Source organism: Xenopus tropicalis, chromosome 9 (genome assembly GCF_000004195.4).
Source record: "Xenopus tropicalis strain Nigerian chromosome 9, UCB_Xtro_10.0, whole genome shotgun sequence".
NCBI lineage: Eukaryota > Metazoa > Chordata > Amphibia > Anura > Pipidae > Xenopus > Xenopus tropicalis.
Window position 1 is genome coordinate 48,345,887 of NC_030685.2, and position 23,316 is coordinate 48,369,202.

Genomic DNA, 23,316 nt, shown 5'->3' on the forward strand with positions numbered 1-23,316 from the left:
TCATTCTGAACTGCACCCCAGGCCAGCTGGACTTCTGTGACGTGAGTGTTGTTTTTGTGAACTGTACTATATACAATACAGTAGTATAGTATAGTATCAAATAGCAAACAAAGGAAAATTGTGCTAACCACTACACCTACTTTTTATGGATTTTACCACACATAAAAAGCAAGAATTTCTTGATTTTGCAGTAACAGATATGACCGGGTGTATGTAATTTGACCCCTGGCATTCGCAATTATGATGTTTTATCTTGGTACATAATGATGTGAGAGATACTGTAGAATGCAAGCTTTGAAATGTCAGAAAAATACTTTAGCAAAGCTTTGAAATTTAGCAGTTTTGAGACATATTTAACAATTTTGTATTTAACAGAATGTGTTCTTTAAAACAATATATGGTTTTCTGGGGTCAATATAGTTTCTGAACTTTTTCTATAGATAAAATGCAGTGTGTTTATTTTTCAGAAGCTAAAGTGACAGCCATTACAATTCATGTTGTGATTCCCCAGACCCTGTAACTGTCTCCCGGACTCTTTTGTCATCTCTGCACAGTTCCAAATGATCTTCAGGTTGCCAAAGCTAAAAATCACATCTCTATACTAATCCTCCTTGATCTATTGGCTGCATTTGATACAGTCGACCACTCCCTCCTGAGACAATTTCTGCATTCGATTGGAATCTATAATCGGGCTACATCCTGGATGTCTTATCTTTCTTCACTGTCTTTTATGGTAACAAAACCTCATCTCCAGTTCCACTTAATGTAGGGGTACTGCAAGGCTCTGTACTTGGGCCATTGTTGTTCTCCCTTTACAATCTTTCTTTGGTAGATCTCATCCAGAGAATAGGGAGGCCTCTGTGTGCCCCAATCACAAATCTGGCGATGATCTCATTTGGGTTCAAATATCATATGTGTGCCGATGATATTCAAATATTTTTCGACCCCTTCATTAACAGTTAAAACTCGGACTCAAATTTCTAATGACCTCCTAGAAATCTGCAGTGGGATGAAATAATGCCACCTCAAACTGAACCTAACCAAAAACTGATAATTTTTCTGCCTAAGCCTGGTACTAGTTCAACCTTTACTACCTCTATCGATGGCATGCTCATTAACCCTGTCAGTTCGGCACTTTCTTTCAACTGTAACAGCTAGGATGTTCATTCATGCTCTCATCCTATCCCGACTGGATTATTGTAACTGAATTCCTTTGGAGAGAATCCTCCCTCAGTCTTTTCAGAACTATACTCAAAGACTAACTCTTTGAGCACTCAGGCAGAACCTGATCTAGGTACTAGCATTTATATTGCAGTGTCACCATTGTAACCTGTGGCACTCTCATCCTCCTATTTGTGTCTGTAAGTTACCCTCCCATTTAGATTGTAAGCTCTATGGGGCAGGGACCTCTAGCCTCTTAGATTCTTAACTTATCATGACTGCACCTTGTATCTCTTTTTATTTAATGTCATTCTTTGTATTTATCCATTATTGTGATGACCCCCTATATTGTTGTATTCATTTATTATTCTACTGTACAGCCATGTGTACATAAGTAGCACTTTATAAATATATACATACCTGTATATGATGAACTATGGTAATTTTTTTGTGGAAGTTTTCACCTTGCAATCTAAAGTATGCTGATTTCTAGACTGTTTAGAAAATCTGAACTACTACTGTACTACTGACATTTATAATGCATGCAAGTTAGGAATTTCCTAACATACTTTAGCATTAGTGTATTTAAAAGACATGGGGGTTTCCAAATCAGTGTAGTTTTGAGCATTTATGTTTATAGTATATAAACATATAGTATATTATAGTATATCTATGCTATGAAAATTCTGGATCTTCTTCTCCTTCTCCTTTCCCGTCTCCTTCTTCTTCTTCTTTATAATGTTATATCTAATTACAGAAAATTCAGGCAGATTTATAAAGCTTAGGTTTTCCTAGGTGAACTAAATGTTCCCCACAGAAAATGTCTACAAAGAGAGAGAAAACTAATTTCAAGAGCTGGCTAACACTGAACACAAACTTGGCTAGCACTGAAAGGGTTAAATTAAGTTATTCGTTCTGTTGGGAGTGTTTTTGAGTTTTCTCTTGTGAATACCAAAGATAACATGATTTACTTCCTCTTCATGTGCTGCTGATTTCAGTCTGTTTACACAGACTAGCTAGTTCTCCAGAAACATACTTCATAAAAAAGAAATAATTTATTAACTTCTTATCAGAGATGGGCTTCTCTACTACATGTACGACATGTACAAGGTATCCAAAAAATCTTCCCTTATGTACCAGGAACAGATATTTAACAGGCCTCTGTTCGCTAGGGTCTAGAACCAGCCATGTGTAAAGGTCTCACACCCTGGAATGCCCAGCTCTAATCCCTGGCTGATAAGAGTCATGCCATGTGGGGGAGTGAAAGCCCACATAAGGGTGACTTAGAGTTTACATCAGGACCCATCACAGATGATGTGATGGTCACACCATAACAAACACACACAAATTTATCACCCTAGAACCCATACTAGTTACACCAGTGGTATCAAAAACTGGGTACAGGTTTAATTTAATATGGCTGTCACGATCTCCCTGAGGAGACGCCCTGGGGTACCAGGAAGGTGGGAGCCTGAAGACTGGGTAGCCCGGAGTGTATCCATAAGTCACAGAACTGGTGTCAGAGGCCATGATATAGTGAACAACTTTAATAACTAGAAGCGTAGCAGTGCACACAATGGTAATACAGTACACACTGAATAGAACGGCAGGCAGAGGTGGAATCCAAAAACAGGCAAAAGGTCAGGGCAAGCGGCAATGAAGCGAAGTCGAGGACAGGCCAATGTCAGAACCGGGAGATCAATGCAGAACTAGGAAGGGCAACAGACAACAGGAACAGGGTAGAAAGCAGGAACAGGACACAGGAACACTGAAGCTTGGAACCAGCACGAAACAAGAAAAGTCACAGGAACCAGGAACACGGAGGCAGGGTCGCAAGAAACAATTAATGACCAAGCAAGGGGCAATGGTCAGGGAAAGGCTTATAAAGGGTGAAGATTAGGAGATGGGAAACACATGAGGTTAATGAGGTGGGCAGAGGAAAGGGAGCAGACAGAAAGCAGATGACAGACAAGAGAAGAATCAGACAGCCTAAAATGCCTCCAGTGGCTACAGAGGCAAATGCATGCCGCCAGAAACACTCCAAGTGGTGTTCGAATCCTGACAATGGCCTGTCAAAAGAGTCCAAACATGACTAACTTTGGGTACTTGGTTTGTCGGGTAGGAAGATCTGGGCTGGGGCAGGTCACACAGTAGTGATGTTTAGTATGTATGGGACTGGTGGGATAAATCAAAATTAATGAATTCAATTAAACTTTTTATTATGTTCCCATAAGGAGTTATGGGAATTAGTTTATTGGTCCAGTTCATACACAAAGGCGCTCATAAAGAACTCACACTCATTTATCAACATTGGGCAAATTTGCCCAGAGGCAGTAGCCCATAGAAACCAATCAGTAATAGGCTTTTTCCAGCCAGCTGCAGGAGGAACAATGAATGAAACAATTTGCCCATAAAAAAATTTGCCCACTGTCAATAAATGACCCCCACTGTGTCCTGCTAGTGGCGACATCCCTTGCATTCCAAAGGGTGGAGGGAGTGTCCAGTTACCTGATGCCCTAAAAACTGTAAACTGTAAATAGTCAGCTCTTCTGACTAAACATTAGATTTACTTTGGAGGACCAATTTGGAAGTCCGTCCCGTTGGTTTCCCCTTGCCTCCAGGACTAGAAGTACTCTGTTTGGTATAGGACTTCTGTGTTTGTTTCCTTTTATTTAAAAAAAAAACTGTTTGTAATTATTTTTCTGTATGCCCTTTTGTAACATTTTTTGGTATACGCACTGTTATACCTTTTGTAATATTAAATACAAAGTTTAATCATTTTTTTCCATGATGCTCTAAGCGACCCTAACCTCAGAGTGTGTAACTGTGTGCCTTAGCCCTCTGCATGCTGTATGCTGTATGCTGATTAACCATTTGACTGTTGGTAAGAAGAGTGTGTGTTAGTTACATTAACCCTTTTATACTAGAGTGCTTGGCATCTCATCGCCAGTGTGAAAAGTTTGTGAGTGTTGGTTGGTCTTTGGGGTGCTGTGACCTGTGTGCGAGGTGTATAAGACTGAGCAGGTCCTCCTCTAGACAGCCACGCCTAAAGTCACGTGCTTCTGGAAGTGGTGTAATCATGACACCATGGTATAGTCTGTTCTACCGCATTGCATTGTTTATCAACCATTTCTTAACATTATTTTAGCATTGTCAGAAGTTAATAGAGACTGAGTTGAATTTGAAATGTTCTCTTCTACAGAGCATAAAAGAGAAATATTGAAGTCGCGAACTATTGACTTCTTTTCTTAATTTGAGAAAGTATCTTGAAATGGAACAATAACACAGATCCAGCCGTTCCCTGGGAAGTTGGGTTGAATTTAAATTATCCTCATTTACTTTTAATAGTAATTGTGCTTTTTAAAACTAAACAAAGTAGACGAAACATGTTTTTTTTTTCACATCACACCAACAACTTGGATATATTTGGTAGTAATTTAAACAACATGCTGGAAAACATTAATAATGCCAAAGAGAGATTTTCCATGTTATTGCTATGTGATTAAGATAACAAAAACATTACAAGGCAGCAAGCAGACATTATTATTATTCTGTGTATTGCCACTGAAGCATTTTCTAAAGATCTGTAACTTACCATTTTCATACAGTGACATGTATATTACATACATAGTTACATAGTTACAAAGGGTTGAAAAAAGACTTGTAACACCTGTTTGGCCAGTAAAGGGTAAATCCAGGCTAGTATTTATAGAGCATGTGTTACATGCGATCCCCCTTTCCCAGGATGGGCCTCCGCTAAATGGGAGATGGCCTATAGGAGCTATTTTGTAGATGAGGATGTTGTTTAACTACAACTCCCTGATGCTGTATGGTGAAGAGGTAGTAATTAGGACGCCAGAAGGTTCTTTGCTGAATAACTGTAGAACGTTTATTGTCAGACAAGGTTGAAGCAGGGTTATACTCACAATACTTGAGGTAGGTAACAAACAGTCAGTAGCAGTTGTGGTTATGCAAGGCAGAGTAGCACCACAGTGGAGGTAGATGAGGAGCTAGCAGCAGTCCTAAGGATGATCACCCTTTACTGGACCAGATCCCTACAGCCAATGGTGGATCAGGGGTAGATACTGCCTGATACCTGTGTCTGAACTGCGGTCCCTACAGCAAGGCAAACAGAGCCTGGGTATTGCTAAACCCTTAACTTTCTCCTATGTTGGAGCCAATACTGCTCTTGCTAGATAGCCCTGACTATCTCACACTATCTAGAGCATGCTATAAAAAGATCTATCCTACCACTAACTTCTCCTCATTCACGGGGCCCTGTCCCCGACTTTCACTAGCCAAGGGGCTACTCTAGGGCAGGTGGCTTTACTGGGGCCTAGTCTGATCCCAGGCTCAATGGAGATGTTCCCTGAGAGTCAGAAGGCAGCCAAAGAGGAAGCCACCCCTCCTTGCTAGACACTTTATTAGTCTGCAAGGGGAGTGGTCATCCTAACTAAACCAATAAGGCATAATGTATAGTGAACTAGATACATGGGACTTTGCCCAGCAACAGCACTAGAAAATAGGCAGTAGGGATTTAAAGCCATAGGGACTCTAATACCTATGGGTCCCTACAGACCCATCAGAGTCCATCAAGTTCAAACATTCCAAGTAAACCCAGCACACACAAACCTATACTTACCTATTTATACACTCACATACATAAACCATATATACCAACATCAGTACTAACTGTAGATATTAGTATCACAATAGCCTTGGATACTATGCTTGTTCAAGAACTCATCCAGGCCCCTCTTAAAGGCATTAACAGAATCTGCCATTACCACATCACTAGGAAGGGCATTCCACAACCTCACTACCCTCACCATAAAAAAAAACACCTATGCTGCTTCAAATGATAGAGTGGCCTCTGGTGCACTGGTTGTTTTTATGGTAAAAATGTACATCTGTCTATAATTCCCTCTAATGTACTTGTACACAGTAATCATGTCCCCTTGAAAGGACCTTTTTTCCAGAGAAAACAACCCCAGACTTGACAGTCTAACCTCATAGTTGAAATCTTCTATCCCCTTTACCGGTTTAGTTGCACGTCTCTGCACTTTTTCCAGTTCATTGTTATTTTTCTTCTTAAGGACTGGAGCCCAAAACTGCACTGCATTCTAAAGGTATCAAGGACAACACCGTACCTTAAGGAGTGGCGTATCTTCCCCAGAGGAAATCAGGAGATAGTTAGTCTCACCTACATCTCCCACAGAGTAGAACAGTCGCTGAGGGTGGAGACAAGACTGACACCAGTGGAGGAGTGGCAGGAGTGCCATAGGTAAATCAGGCATCAAGCAGAATCGGCAGGCAAAAGCGTAGTCGGGCAGGCAAGCAGGTCAGTCCAGGCAGCAGGAAAACAGGATCAGAAATCAGGCTAAGGTCAGGTACACAGGAAATCAGGCAGGAATACAATGCTCAGTGTCAGTTGCAGGCAACAGCGATGACTTCGCAAAGTGACCAGGCCACGGCGTCCTTTTATTCACAATGTGCATGCACGCAGCGTCACTTCGCAATTCGCCTGCGTGCAACGTCAATTGGGACACGCGCCCGTGCCGCAAATTCCTCTGTTCGCTGAATAATAACTGGATTCTGGGGAGGACTTGTTCAACCTGGGAAAGGATTCTGCACCACCGGCTTCAGAAGACTGGATGAATCCGAAGATTCCTAGGCAGTTTCAACTTAAATGCCACAGCATTGACTTTTTATGGGAAAAGGACTCAGAAACCTTTGTCCAAACTTCTTGGAAGGGCAGGAGAGCTTCAGATTATGAGAAAACATCCAAACTAAGCCAATTCTAAAAACATGAGAGTCCTGGCACTTTCTGTCAGCAAAAGTGTTAAAATTCTCCTGAGCTCATCAAACCATGCGTTGAAGAGTCTTTGAAAAGTCAAACAAATCAGGTAAGGAGGCTGGATGAAAACCATAATTAGCAAAAAATGGTGTCTGTTTGGTTGAAGAATGCAAGGAATTATTAAAGGCGAACTCAGCCACTTGGAGAAGGGTGGCCCAATTATCCTGCATATAGAAAGAAAAGCAACAAATGTATTGTTCAAGAGTCTGATTTGTATGTTCAGTCTGCCCACTAGTTTGTGGTTGAAAGGCCGTGGATAACGAAGGACTAATATGCAGACCATGACAAAGAGGTTTCCAGAACCGAGAAGTGAGCTGAGGACCCTAATCCAAAATGATATCTCTGGGAAAGCCATGAAGACGAAAGATCTCCTTAATAAATATCTTGGCAGTAACAGAAGCAGAGGGTAGACCCTTCAGAGAAATAAAATGTGCCATCTTAGAAAGTCAGTCAATTACCACTAAAATTATATTGTATCCAACAGAGAAAGGAAGATCCACAATGAAATCTGTAGAAATAATCTATAGTCTCTCAGGAAGAGGCTGAAGTAGACCCAAGGGACGAGAATGAGAACCCTGCAGGTGAGCACAAGTGTCACAAGAGTGAACAAAACATTGACAATCCTTGATCACTCCAGGCCAGAGAAAGTATTGTCTAATTAGTTTCAAGGTCTTGCGAAAACCAAAATGTCCAAACAAAGGGTGGTCGTAACAAAACTTAAGTACCTCAGACTGCAACTCCTTGGGAACTAACATCTTGTCCTTATAATAAAAAAGATCTCCAGAAAAGACAAGATCATCAGTTTCGGCAACTGAGACTTTAGAGGCTTCTTTGAGTTTAGTAAACAGTTCACAATGTAAAAGGAGAAAATTGGAGTGTTTAAGAATGGCCTCATGTGAAACACTCTCTTTCCCAGAATCGGCCCACATACAAGAAAGAGCATCAGCTTTTACGTTCTTCGAGCCAGACCTAAAAGTGACATGGAAATTAAATCTTGAAAAAAAAAGTGCCCATCTCACTTGCCAAGAACGTAACCTCTTGGCATCAGATGTCTATCAATCAGGATTAAAAGATCAATCATCGAATCAAGCAAGTCATGTTTGCCAACTCGGGCCATCTTTAACTGATCATAGGCGAAGCTGATGCTTAAGAGCGGCCTTGTTCCACTCAGTGTCGGAAGCATACCTTGAAAAATCAGAAACATATTCCTCACCAGGCCTCTTGTTCTGTTGTAAGTTTCTTAAGGCAGCCTCAGCAGTTTCAGTCCTTTTGGGAGCATCATATAAATTTGCCATAGCAGACAGGAACGACTGGAAATCGCCAAGAAGAGGACTCTTTTGCTCCAGAAGGCAATGAGGCCAGGATTGTGGTTCCCCAAGAAGGAGTGAAATCGCAAACCCCACATTAGCCTGCTCAGTGGAATAAGTACGGGGTTGAAGCAGGAAGATCAATTTACAGCTATTGATATAAGCACTGAACTTGCTTCTGTCTCCACAGAAACGCTCAGGAAGTGGTACCTTAGGCTCTGGAATGGTTGCAGCAATTGGAGGAGACGAGTTTATGGAGGGGTCAGGAACCGCAGTGGCAGGAGCTGGAAGGCTACCTGAAGTTGTCAAGGTCTGGAGCTGGGCTTGAACCTGATGATACCCCCCCGGAGGTCTCGGACAGGCTGGGTCAGATCGGCTAGCTGCTGGGTCAGCAACTCAATAGGAGAGGCTCCACCGGATTCCTCCATGTCTTGGGAAAGTGATTCTATCAAGCACAACACCGTACCTTAAGGAGTGGCGTATCTTCCCTGCAGGAAATCAGGAGTTAGAATCACCTACACCTCCCACAGAGTAGAACAGTCGCTGAGGGTGGAGACAGGACTGACACCAGTGGAGGAGTGGCAGGAGTGCCATAGGTACATTGGGCGTCAAGCAGAATTGGCAGGCAAAAGCATAGTCGGGCAGGCAAGCGGGTCAGTCCAGGCAGCAGGAAAAAAGGATCAGAAATCAGGCTAAGGTCAGGTACATGGGAAATCATGCAGGAATACAATGCTCAGTGTCAGTTGCAGGTAACAGTGATCACTTCGCACGCATGCACATTCACAATGTGCATGCGTGCAGAATTACTTCGCAATGTGCCTCCATACAGCGCCAATTCGGACGACACGCCACTGATTGCTATGCCGAAGTGGGCAGTGGTGCAAGCGAGCCTGACACAAGGTGAGGCCTTACCAGGGACCTATAAAGAGGCAAAATTATGTTTTCATCCCTTGAGTCAATGCCCTTTTTTATACAAGACAGCACTTTATTTGCTTTAGCAGCCACATAATGACACTGCCTGGAATTACAATTATTAATTAGTGCAAATTCCAATATATGCTCCTTACTCCAGATACCTTGTGTCCCAGGTCAGAATAACATTCATATAACAGTCTGAAGTGCCCTCTTCTTTCTTCAGACTTAACAAATTAGTTCTTGTGAGGTAAGAGGAAAAAAAATAGCGTGATACTGTTTTAAATCGATTCATTTTCATCATATACAATATTCCCATAAGTGCATCAATATCACCAGTGAGTAGACTAAATTATAACACCCTTTCTTGTGCACACGATATCCTTCTTGTTGCTTTTCTACTTCCAGACCACTTAAGGCTTATGTGCATCTGAAGAAATTACTTATACAGACCTGCGGACTTTCACTTTCCTTTTTACCTCCTACACTTTGAATGGGCAAACATCCAACTTTAGAACAGACAAACAGAGGAAGGGGTTAGTTGTGCATGTTGAACATTTATCTTATGTCTGGGGGGGGGTACAGCTTGGTGTTCTGAAAAATATAAAATGAAAAATTACACTAGAATCAGTACCGGGGCAAGCTGACCGGGCGCCCTAGGCAACTTGGCCCGCCCCAACCAGAACCCACCATGTGTGCACATGAGCAAACTAGCCCACAATGTGTACACACCGGTTGGCGGGGTCCCCGAGGCCGCAGCAGTTAGGGGAAAGTGTCCGGAACTAGAGGTAGGTGAAAGAGGTACCTGCCTGGCACCCCCCCAGTGTTGCACCCTAGGTAGGTGCCTGTTCTGCCTACCCCTAGTTCTGGCCCTGACTAGAATAATGCAACAAACAAGTTGAGGACGTGACCACATTGTTCAGAAGTAGTGCAACATATATTTACCTTGAGTCTCCAGGGCTTGATCTTCTACTTCCGGAGCCTTCTCAACATCCTGGTGTACATTTGCCTCTTCTTTGGGCTTGTTTAGCATGCTGGGCCACTGCGATCTTTGCACCCTGGCTAAAATTGCCAGGAGGAAATCAGTTTACCTACTCCAAAGAGTTGCTCTGCCTACTTCCCCTACTTGCATAACAATTTTAACTTGTCCTTTGAAATACTCAGTCACTGGAGATATAATTGATAAAGTTATTATATGGGACACAATGATATTTTTGTAAATTATGGCAGCAGGAGAAACCACTCTTATATGCAAATATGTGACCATGCAACACCTAAACCCAAAAAATTGTCTACCCTGTACCCTACCCTGTACAAACATCTGTGCTATATTGGAGATATGCGTAGCAAACCAGAGTGTGTCCAAGTCAGAAAATTGTCATTTACTGTATGTTGTTCCTACACCTTGTTATTAGTAAATGATTAGTAGTAATTCCACTGAAAAAAGAGAAAGAAACTCTGCACATGAAGAACAGATAAAAGATTTAAATAGTTAAGTGCATAATCTAAGATCTTTGTAAAAATCATGGCGAATTTAGTTAAAAAAAAAAGCATTAGGAAAATAAATAACTTACATCTCCAATCTGTCGCAGCTTTTCACTCTACTGCACAGGTGCAAGTGGCGCAAAGACAGAAGAACTTGCTTGCAGGTACCCAGGGCCAGTGAAGGTTTCTGCTAACAAGAGCACCAACCCTGGGTAAGTCTTTACAATCAATTTGGGGTGCCTAACATTTTGGCACCTCCTGGTGATTATACCTTTCCTTCTCATTTGGGGGCTCTCTAATGGACCTTCACCTTCTCTGAGACCCCCTATGCTCCTCCTGCCTCCTGCCCACTCTACCCCCCTCCTTCTTACTCCCATGCTTCCACCTACCCTCCCTCCCCTTGCCCTCAGTACCTTTCTCCCGCCTACCTACCCTCCCCCTGTCCTTACTACCTTGCTCCCCCCACCTACCCTCCCCCTGTACTCTCTACCTTCCTACCCCCTACATACCCTCCCCCATCCTCACTACCTTGTGATTCCCTACCTATCCTTCCTCTATCCCCACTACCTTGTGACCCCCTACCTTCCCTCACCTCCCCTACATACCCTCCCCCATCCTCACTACCTTGTGATCCCCTACCTATCCTTCCTCTGTCCTCACTACCTTGTGACCCCCTACCTTCCCTCACCTCCCCTACATACCCTCCCCCATCCTCACTACCTTGTGATCCCCTACCTATCCTTCCTCTGTCCTCACTACCTTGTGACCCCCTACCTTCCCTCACCTCCCAAGGCTCACAAGCCTGCTCACTCTACCCCCAACCAGATGGTCATTCCGCACCCCAATCACCCCTCCCACCACCACCATCACCTTTTCTTCAACTCACTAACCCTCCCCCTCCTGTGTCCACCACTCAGATCCCACAAACTGGTAAGCAAAAAACCAAATCAAGTTAGTAAAAACTAGAAAATGTACATAATAATAAATCTCCCCCTAACCCCCATATAATAAAAGGCACTAAGTTTGCCCAGGAGCAGTAACCCATGGCAAACAATAAGATGTTTGCTTTTAAATGGGTGACCAGTAAATTCTACCTGCTGATTGGTTGCTATGGGTTACTACTCCTGGGCAAAATTAGTGCCTTTTACTACATAACCCCATTAGTGTCTTACACCTAAAACTGTGAATAAATGAAGATAAGGGAATGCTGTAGTAATGTAAACTTTTAAATTCTGATCAGAATTTTTTTTATTTGATTTGTTTCCTTCCACACCCCCAAACATGTAGCAGGGTTAATTGGTTTCTGATAACAATGACCGTGTGCACCTTGACTGGATAAAAAAAAATGGTGCATAGTGCAGCGCTGCGTAGACCAGCCCTGTCCATACCAGCTGCAACAGGACAGGTGTTAAGGATAGGACCCTGCTTTTTTTTACTTATTCTCTGTCACTACCCATGATGTACAGGTTAGGACATTGGTATGGGCCAGTAGGTGGTACATCTACTGTACATGCCTACAACCTCTCAAGTAAAGTTCTATATAATGCGGACAGAGCTCTATTCAAGGGGGTAGTTGAAGGTCTTCGTGCTTCGAAACTGAGCATAGTGTTCTGTGCCAATTAAGCAATAACAGAAAGTAGTGTGCAAAGTACACAAAATGTCACTACTTTGCCAATTGCTCAGAAGGTCATAAGTGATCCCTATAATCTTTGTATAGAAGAGGAATATGTTGGCGCTATATAAATAAGGGTGATGGAACTCGCAGTTAAATCAGAACTACCACATGTAACAAATCTCCCTTGATTGCTTTTTCACCAGCAATAAAGTGAATCGCTGGTGGCAAAACTTACACAACGTTTTATTCTCTTAGCAAGGAAACTTCATGTGACTTTGGAAAGTGAAGTGTTGAATATGTTTCACTTTATTGCCATTGGGAAAGCATTCTTCCCTGAATTATTTCCCAATGGCAATAAAGTGAATCACTGGTGGCAAAATATATGCAACATCTCTCTTCGTGCCGTCACCCTTAAGGCTAATAATTATCTTGTCACTTGCATCCACCTAATTATTGCCAAAATAAAAAGTTTTGCTCATATCAAGTTAACTGTTTGAAGAATCCTATTAAGTATGATCCAGTCGATGGCAAACTCCACTTAGACATGAAATATCCAAAAAGGGAAATATACATTTCTAACTGCTGACCCACGCTACCTTGTACTTGATCCTACAAGTACATGATTCCCTAATAAATCCTATTGGATATATTAGATGTTAAAAAAGTTTTTAGCTGACAAGGTATAGTGATACAAATGAAAGATCCCATACCTGTACCTTGAGAAATTACCTGATCTTTAGATATATGGCCAGTTAAGACAGGTACAGTAGCAGATGTACTATAATTCTTCTTCAGTTAAAAAGCAGACTTGGAAATATTTTCAAGAACAGATTCTTTGCAGTATAACAATCATAAAATATTTATTACACTGGTGTTCACAGTAATTAAGTAAAAATATAGCAATTACTTGTTCCTGAATTATATCTAATGTTTTGCTACACACACACACATTATGGCCAATGGCTGAAGCTTATTAAGGAAACATGAGAAACCTGTGAAAAGATAGATAGCACTAGAACAACATGACAATTCCACACAGATAGCTCTCTGGTAGCATACTGTTATTATTACAGTGGTTACTGTTGCCATAGCTATGAACTATGTTTAAATAATTATTAGTGTGCTTACCAGTAAACCAAAACAAAGATTAAAAGGTTTTTCCTATGTTGTAAAATGATGCCCTTGATTCTCTCATTGCACCACATATACAGTGGAGGAAATAATTATTTGACCCCTCACTGATTTTGTAAGTTTGTCCAATGACAAAGAAATGAAAAGTCTCAGAACAGTATCATTTCAATGGTAGGTTTATTTTAACAGTGGCAGATAGCACATCAAAAGGAAAATCGAAAAAATAACTTTAAATAAAAGATAGCAACTGATTTGCATTTCATTGAGTGAAATAAGTTTTTGAACCCTCTAACAAAAAAAGACTTAATACTTAGTGGAAAAACCCTTGTTTGCAAGCACAGAGGTCAAACGTTTCTTGTAATTGATGACCAAGTTTGCGCACATTTTAGGAGGAATGTTGGTCCACTCCTCTTTGCAGATCATCTCTAAATACCTAAGGTTTCGAGGCTGTCTCTGTGCAACTCTGAGCTTGAGCTTTCTCCATAGGTTTTCTATTGGATTAAGGTCCGGAGACTGACTAGGCCACTCCATGACCTTAATGTGCTTCTTCTTGAGCCACTCCTTTGTTGCCTTTGCTGTATGTTTTGGGTCATTGTCGTGCTGGAACACCCATCCACGACCCATTTTCAGTTTCCTGGCAGAGGGAAGGAGGTTGTCGTTCATTTTCCCGTTAATGCGAATAAGTTGTCCTGTGCCCTTAGCAGAAAAACACCCCCAAAGCAAAATGTTTCCACCCCCATGCTTGATGGTGGGGACGGTGTTTTGGGGGTCATAGGCATAATTTTTCTTCCTCCAAACACAGCGAGTTGAGTTAATGCCAAAGAGCTCTATTTTGGTCTCATCAGACCACAGCACCTTCTCCCAGTCACTCACAGAATCATTCAGGTGTTCATTGGCAAACTTCAGACGGGCCTGCACATGTGCCTTCTTGAGCAGGGGGACCTTGCGAGCCCTGCAGGATTTTAATCCATTGCGGTGTAATGTGTTTCCAATGGTTTTCTTGGTGACTGTGGTCCCTGCTAATTTGAGGTCATTAACTAACTCCTCCCGTGTAGTTCTAGGATGCTTTTTCACCTTTCTCAGAATCATTGACACCCCACGAGGTGAGATCTTGCGTGGAGCCCCAGAGCGAGGTCGATTGATGGTCATTTTGTGCTCCTTCCATTTTCGAACAATCGCACCAACAGTTGTCACCTTCTCTCCCAGCTTCTTGCTAATGGTTTTGTAGCCCATTCCAGCCTTGTGCAGGTCTACAATTTTGTCTCTGACATCCTTGGACAGCTCTTTGGTCTTTCCCATGTTGGAGAGTTTGGAGTCTGCTTGATTGATTGATTCTGTGGACAGGTGTCTTTTATACAGGTGACTAGTTAAGACAGGTGTCCTTAATGAGGTTGACTAATTGAGTAGCAGTGTCTAACCACTCTGTGGGAGCCAGAACTCTTAATGGTTGGTAGGGGTTCAAAAACTTATTTCACTCAATGAAATGCAAATCAGTTGCTATCTTTTATTTAAAGTTATTTTTTCGATTTTCCTTTTGATGTGCTATCTGCCACTGTTAAAATAAACCTACCATTGAAATGATACTGTTCTGAGACTTTTCATTTCTTTGTCATTGGACAAACTTACAAAATCAGTGAGGGGTCAAATAATTATTTCCTCCACTGTATATAGTGTGCATGAAAAATGATAAATCCTGATGGGAGCTCCTCCTAAGCCAGCATAAAGGGAATTAATAATTGATAAACATTGTGCTTATATAAACTAAGTACCAGTCAGAACTTTTCCTATGATTGGCAGAAATTCTACAGCAAAAGTTGCTGACTGACTTTTTATTAGCAATATCTAACACAGTATGTCTAACACTACGCCCTTACTGAATTAAAATTGTCAAGCTGCTGTTAAAAAGTCATTAGTACCTTGAAAATGAATTATGCATAATATATTTATATATCCATATTATTCATGGAATATTAAATAACTAGATATGAACAAATCATGCAAAGCTGTGATAAGTGGCACAGACACGAACAGGAAGAATTACAGATTTGTTGGTTTGCAATTCATTCATATTCAGCATGTAATAAAAAGCTGCAGCTCCCTAATTGTGGTTTCAGTTCTTAGATTCTTTAGTCCTTAATGCAACAATATGCTAAGTTTTTTAAACAAATGCTACAGCGCACATCAAGAAAATATTTAATTACTAATATCGTGCATATCATGGAGTGGCGGTGTATAGCTTTGTTACAATAAAATTCTCCACATACAATGCAGCAAGCCAATGTGACCGGTAGGGCTATGCCAAGTAGTGCTATGGTTGGTTTATGGCTTTAGGAGACATGCATTATTACAGACTTAATGGTTAAAAACCACAAACAAGCAAACCATTAAAAAAAATATATGCACTGTATTCAGCAAAGTATCAGATTATGTGGAACCACACAGGCACATTTTTCATGGTATTAATTGTATACCACCTTTAACACTGGTGGAAAATATACCAAACAGTAATCTTATTTACTGCATCGCTCACCATATATAGTGGGATGATTAGCTTTTACAATAGTAAGCAAATGGTTTCTTTTGCAGAGAATGAAACAGAGACATCACAAATGCAGGACAAACAATGTTTTGCCTTTAATCATTCCCTCAAAAACAGGTACTTGTCTGCATATGGCATCAAAAAATATAACAGTCTCTCATACATGAAATTGTAGGCTTCATGACTACCCCAGGCCCTCACAGGTTAACACCCTATTACTCACAGTCCAGAGATAACTTAAGTCAGCTTTACTGCTGCACTCTCTTCAAATACTGCCTCTCTCCAGGCACAGTCACAGTCTCCTTGGCACTTGCTTTCTCTCTCAAGCTCAGGCACTCTGCCTCTCTTTATCAGACACTCCCAGTGTCTAAGGCTCAGGCACTCTGCCTTTCTTTATCAGACACTCCCAGTATCTAAGGCTCAGACACTCTGCCTTTCTTTATCAGACACTCCCAGTATCTAAGGCTCAGACACTCTGCCTTTCTTTATCAGACACTCCCAGTATCTAAGGCTCAGACACTCTGCCTTTCTTTATCAGACACTCCCAGTATCTAAGGCTCAGACACTCTGCCTTTCTTTATCAGACACTCCCAGTGTCTAAGGCTCAGGCACTCTGCCTTTCTTTATCAGACACTCCCAGTGTCTAAGGCTCAGGCACTCTGCCTTTCTTTATCAGACACTCCCAGTGTCTAAGGCTCAGGCACTCTGCCTTTCTTTATCAGACACTCCCAGAGTCTAAGGCTCAGACACTCTGCCTTTCTTTATCAGACACTCCCAGTGTCTAAGGCTCAGGCACTCTGCCTTTCTTTATCAGACACTCCCAGTGTCTAAGGCTCAGGCACTCTGCCTTTCTTTATCAGACACTCCCAGTGTCTAAGACTCAGGCACTCTGCCTCTCTTTATCAGACACTCCCAGTATCTAAGGCTCAGGCTCCACGGGCTTATTGGTCTATGGAGCTGTCTTTGTGCTAAGTTTGAAAGAAATTGGCAACATGGGAGCCTTTTTTTCTACAACAGTTGTTGTTGTTGCAGAGCTAAAAACCTATTAACCACAATGTAACTTCACCATTGACTCCAATGCAGTTTGGCAACACATCATGTTTTTGCACTGTTTTCTGTGTTTTCACTAAATTTTCAGCCATCCATTCAGCCAAGCTCATTCATCCCTAATGATTAAAACAAACATCAAATCTTTAAAAACCTTTTATTTGTGTAATCTAGAACAAATACAAATATGCTTTACACTCTAACCAAGTGGATATGCTTCACATGTTAAGATACAAACAATGACACATTTTAAGTAGTAGATAATTTTAAGCAACCATGTTTAATGAAAGAATTTATTAAAAAAATCAAAAGTTAATTTGCTAGCTGCATATATCTTGAGATATAGAAACCTCATTACTGGCCAAATAGTTTGTATAAATGCTAGTATACAAATATAATATGTACTGTATCTACAGTATACATAATGACATTTAAATATGGTTGTGTTCTGTAGAAATACAGAAAAAATATCAATAAAAAATTCTGATATCAATTCAAAATTAACTATGGTAAAAATTAAGGATGTCTTAATACAAATGAAAGCCTTTTACATTTAAGATTAATTACATACAACATTTGGTTCATAAAATAGGAAATAATACTAAAATAATACTGACAGGTATTTGCATTTATCCACCATGCCCCATGTTGTGCTTTTAACTAAGGATTACATAAGCTTTGTTAAAACAGAGTTACACACTTTCACTGGTTCATTATCTCATAAAAACAAATGTAACTAAATTGTATATGTTACAGCAATGGGACAGATTAACATATCTGTTAGAAGAGTATTGTACAGTAATAAGCAAAAAATATATATAAGAGATTATGAATAAAATCATTTGTTGCTAATTAGAAAATGGAAAGATTTATTCCTCCTAATATATAAACTATATGCATGTTTATGCTATTCCAATCAGTGAATTTATAACAAGAAAGAAGCTCCCCAATTAGGGCCCTCTCTATAAAATAAGAAAATTGGGCAGTTTGGGATAAATTACCTTTCTTCCCCGTTTTTTAACTCAAAACAAATGGTTTTCCCTTGTTTTGAATACATTTTTGGATAATTTTGGACAGACCACTCTCAAATGGTATAACATATTAATATTTACTGCCATTATATTTTCAATTATTTCCATTCCATTAGCCATAACTGTTTTACCTCACATCAATTTTAAGTACCAAAAAATAAACATTTACAGAGTAGAATTACATGTTTGAGTTTTTTGCCCCCTAATGTCAAGTAATTGATCCTCTACATAATTCAATTAGCAGAACCTTAAAGTGATACTGACACCAAAAAATGTATTATAAAAATATGAACCTACTTCAAAACCTACCTATAGGTCATGTTGACTGTTTTTTCCTAAAAGTCCTGTTTCTCTACATAAATCCTACTTAAGATCCTGAACCTGACTGTAGCTTCTCAATCTGTCAAAAGGACTACGTCATAAACTGGGAGGATTTAGCTTGCCGTTTGCTTCAAAGAGTTCCCCCTTCCTCCCTCTCTCACATAGCATTGCATGGCGTTGTGAACTAGATAGCAGGCAGGCTTGATCTTTCCATTGCCTGCCTACTTCAAAGGGCTGTGCCCCCTCTCTCTGCTCTTCCCACAAAGAATTAAATAGCTTTCCCATGCCAACTTCTTCACTTTAATCAGTACATTTACTTTTTTAGTAAATTTGTAGTCATGGCCATTTTTAATGAATTTATTAAGCTCCTGACTCTTACATGATCTGGTAATGATTTATAATATTTTCAAAAACATGCAAAATAAAAACATTGGGGGGCCATATATAAAATTTGCACATTTATTTCCAGAGTTGGGTTAATTTATAGAATTTGCACAACACAAAATTTTTTGCACAGTGAACATATTTGTCCTGCCTGTGTTTACAGGACAAGACTGGTGCATTTAATGGGTAAACATTAGTGCGAATGTCCTTAAAGCTTTTTAAATATGGCATATTTGCAAACTGTGAATATTTACTGTATGCGCATACTCAATGTGTTAATTCCTAATACAACAGAAGTTAAGTTATCGAAAAGCCTTAAACTTCTTAGCAGTGGGGAACAGTGAATAATGTTTAGGTCAGCCTTATTGTATAATACTGTAGTACTTAAAGGGGTGACCTGGCAATTTGCTTCTTCTCTGTCTCTGAATTTACTATTTAGTATTTGTAAATATTCAGGTATCTTATGTATCATTAAGTTTAAGGTGTGCAAAATATTAAATATTTAGTAAAAAAGTAAAAACACTTAGGGGTCAAACTGACTTCTACATGATCTCGGCAAGTTTTAGCTGGCGAGTTGTTGGATTTGGGTTTTTAGCTGTTTGGACACATAGTAAATCTCAAAAAAAAATTAAACTTTTTCTTCTGTGACTTTTAGCATTAAAAATCTGAATTGAGAAAAAAAATCTGATGATTAGTACTGTACATGGGCCCCTCAGTTGCAGATTTATAAAAATGTGAGTTTAGAGCTTAATACATAAAAACTCACCCATGTTCTTTTCATTCCTATGGGATTTTTAGATTTCCATGAATCCTAATTATGTTTCTCAAACAGGAATTGCTCCAGCAGCCATTTTAGAAGCATTGGCAATAATAATGGGATTAACTTCCCCTAGAAAATGTGTGAAATAGAAAACAATGATGGGATTAATTTACCCTTGAAACTGGGTGAAATAGAAAACAATGATGGGATTCACTTCCCCTTGCAAATGTGTCAAGAACAAGCAGTCACTGAATATTCTATTCCTCTACTATAGGACTCAATGGTTCTTGCCAGCTTATAATTTTTGTCAGTCAAGAAGATTCACATTAAGTTTTATAAATCTCAAACGCTTGTGGTTTTAAAAAATTGAGAAACACTCTCGAGCTATGTTGAATTTTTCAAGAAAAAAAATGTAATCTTTTATTGCCAAAAAACACATACGTAAATCTTGAGGGAAAAAAAACGAAACATAAAAAAAAAACTACTTTTCTCAGAAAACCTTAGTAAATGGGCTCCTTAGTGTGTTTCCGCTGAATTTCTACCTCCCTCTTCATGCTAAGCTAAAGCTGAAGCATTCCATTAAAGCTTTTTTTCTGGCCAATAACCCAGCATTACAGTGTGACATGGTGTCTGTCAGCAGGACACAGACATTAAATAAGCAATTTTTCTGAACTTTTGGAGGATATTTTAGCAAGGCATAGTCAGGATTTCTGTGTGAACAGTTAGGTAAGTTGAATGCTGACACAATTTCTACTTTTGATTTGTTTTTAAGCATTTTTGGTAAAATTTCAACCCATGTACGCTTACATTTAAAAATGTTTTTTAAGAATATCTATCTAAGTTAATTAAGTCATGTTTGTGACTTTATATTAAGCCATGTTTGCGATTATATTTAAAACAATCTAGATCTATTTAGAATTGAATTGTGTTGCTTACATTATCAAAAAGAATTAAAAAAGAAGAAAGAGCTCACATTGTGAAAAATCAATGGGTATTATGACCTAGACCTAGATCAATGGGTATTATGGACTTATGAATACAACTTGCTGGGCCATGATGATGAGTTTTTGTATGTTGTAGACTGGGTGAATTAAAGGAGCTCCCATGCTATACCTTCTGGTATGAGATCTATTGGGCAGCCTGCAGCCCTATGTGATGCAACAGGATAATAATCCTAAGCATTCTTTACAGTTCTGTCAGAATTATTTAAAAAAGAAGAAAGATAAATGAAAGTTAAAAGTAATAACTTTAATCCTATGAGCAGATTTAGCTAGCTCATACTGTTCATTTGTGAAAACATCTGTAGAAGTGTTGGTGTGAACTTTCCAACAAATACCTTGAATCTTTACTTAATACAATGCCCAGAGTTTGTTCTGCTATGATCTGTACAAAAGATGGTAAAAGATGGGTCTGCTATGGTCCCTGCAAAAGATGGCTATTTTGTTGTGTCCAAAATTTAGCCTGTTTATGTTTACATCACTTTGCTACAATTAATGTGTGGGCAAGGAACAAAATTATATATATTTTTTATAAAAATATTAGACCATTTAAGACATAAAGTGCTTTACATAATTTAAAAACTTTGTCTTTATCTAAAAATGCAGTCCCTTAAAATGAGTACAAATGCATTATCTGTAGATATCTCTTTAAAAAATGTTATGAGAGTGCTAGGTTGCAAATAAACAAATCAAATTAAGACAGCGAACCAACAGCTGAACTTTTTTTGTAGGATTTTTGCTCCAAAACATTAAAACTAGCTAAAACTAGCTAAAATCTACGTAGAAGCTTTCAGTTTTAATTAGTAATATACAGTATGAAGGTACATAATCTAAACAATATTTAACTCTCTAAAAGTATTTTCTATACTGCATTTGAAAAATACTGATTATGTTAACTGAGTATAATAATGTTTTTGGTTCATACAGAAAATTAAACAAAAAATAATTTCAAATACAGGCTTATTGCAAGGGATGGTTGTACTGTTTTGATGATATCAACTTCTGTGGTCAGCAAAGTCCAGACAAAAAATTGTTCCTTCTACTGTTAATCCCATTTTGAACCCCTCCTAAAATGAAGAAGATGAAAATGATTATGTTTACAACAGATTTTTTCAGAATACCCATTTATGGCTATCACATAATATACACAAATAGCTTGTCAACAATAAAAGACAAACAGGCCTGTGAGAACACCATTACTGCACAATTTTATTACTGTATATCCTTCAAGCACAGGTAGATTTAAAAGTTGTTTTCCAGCTTGACCACCCAGGTAAAGGAAGTGTTTGTGGCGTGCACATTTATCGCTTTCTTTTACTCTTTCTCAATGGTTTTAAACTATGTGATGAGCAGAACTTTCTCTTTTTTTTGCTATAGTTTATACAGGAGCATTAGCCAGTGCCATGTTGTAGCTCCCATCCTTTTCAGCTACAGTCAAGTAATACCATTGGTGGCCAATAAAAAAATTAAACCAATAAGGAGTTTTAACCTTGAAAGCAAGTAAGTTACAGGTAAAACGTAGTCCCTGTAAAATTTGTATACTGCTAAATTAGAATTCTTAATGAATAAGATGAAAGTCAATGTAGGACTGGCCACACAAGGCATGAATTTTACGTAGTTGGCAAGCTTGAACATGTTGCAATATATGGACAAACACCCCTGTATTGTTTAAAGAGAAGGGCATTTTTAGTAGCTTAATTCACAAAATTTTTTGGTGTTGGTTGGTGTGATGTTAGATAAAGATGATAAAGAAGAAGCATTCATTGAAGATACATACAAAGCCTCTTCAGTACTTCAGTGCATACTTAAGGTGAAGACTTATAAGGGATTATAAAGGACCAAATTATTTTTTTTTTCGTTCCTTAAGTCATGCCTTTTTTATGCAAGAGACTACATTATTTGCAGAAACACAGAAAGAGTTAAACAGTCTGTTTTCAACAAAAATGTTGAAAAGCTTCATATGTGATTTTTCTCAAGTGCATAACCTTATCAACAATGAACTTTATTTGACAATTTGCTGCCCATTTCTCCAATTTTAAGATTGACAACATCCTGCATATAACTTTTAGCTTTTGCACAATTTTAGTACCATCAGAAAAACCTCAAGCCTCAAGGCATTTTACATTTATATTAGCCTATAGTATTGGGACATTTCTATACATTGCTCAGATGTGTTGTACAATATACATTTGAGAAAGATGGCTTTACTTGTTTTTATTAAATATTTACTAGTTTTTTTACTGCATTTAGGGTATAATAATTTTGTAATCCTACATAAAGGTATTGACTCATTAAAAGTGTGTCGTTATTCTGGACCCTGTGGCCAAGAGAATATTTGAAGTGAATTAGTACATATTTCCATATAAAAGAAAGTAGTAACATGAAAGTAAACACATAATGACAGCAAGTTCACAAGAACACAGTGAGCAAGCACAGGAAGAAGGAATGTAGACATAGAATGGACATTAAATTGCACATGCCCTTACAGTAGCACGTCTAATAAAAGTATTGTTTTTGAGCCACTGTTGGATCCATTTCATAATTACATAAAACATAATGAATCCTACAACATTCTAGATTTTTGTAATATACTTAAGAGACAAGTAATAAGAGATCTTATCCCAGGTAGGTTTAATATAGTGGATAATGTCGGTCCAATACATTACATTGGAGCACTCCCCAGTAACATTGCCATTTAGTTCCTTCTAATCTTCCCATGGCTATAAGCCTCAGGGGCGTAATATAGATGTCAAGGACCATCTTAAGTT

The 23,316-nt window shown here is 39.2% G+C and overlaps 1 protein-coding gene across 2 annotated transcripts in view; it reads right to left on the minus strand.

Moving 5' to 3' along the window:
• Positions 1-19,934: 19,934 nt before the first annotated feature.
• Positions 19,935-23,316, minus strand: part of gulp1 (GULP PTB domain containing engulfment adaptor 1) — a 132,398-nt gene continuing 129,016 nt past the window's right edge. For both annotated transcript variants that reach the window (XM_018097629.2, XM_031893544.1), the window contains one exon: positions 19,935-21,615. In XM_018097629.2, coding sequence (XP_017953118.1) covers positions 21,544-21,615 — 72 coding nt within the window. In that variant the 3' untranslated portion in view covers positions 19,935-21,543. The remainder of the gene's footprint in view (positions 21,616-23,316) is intronic.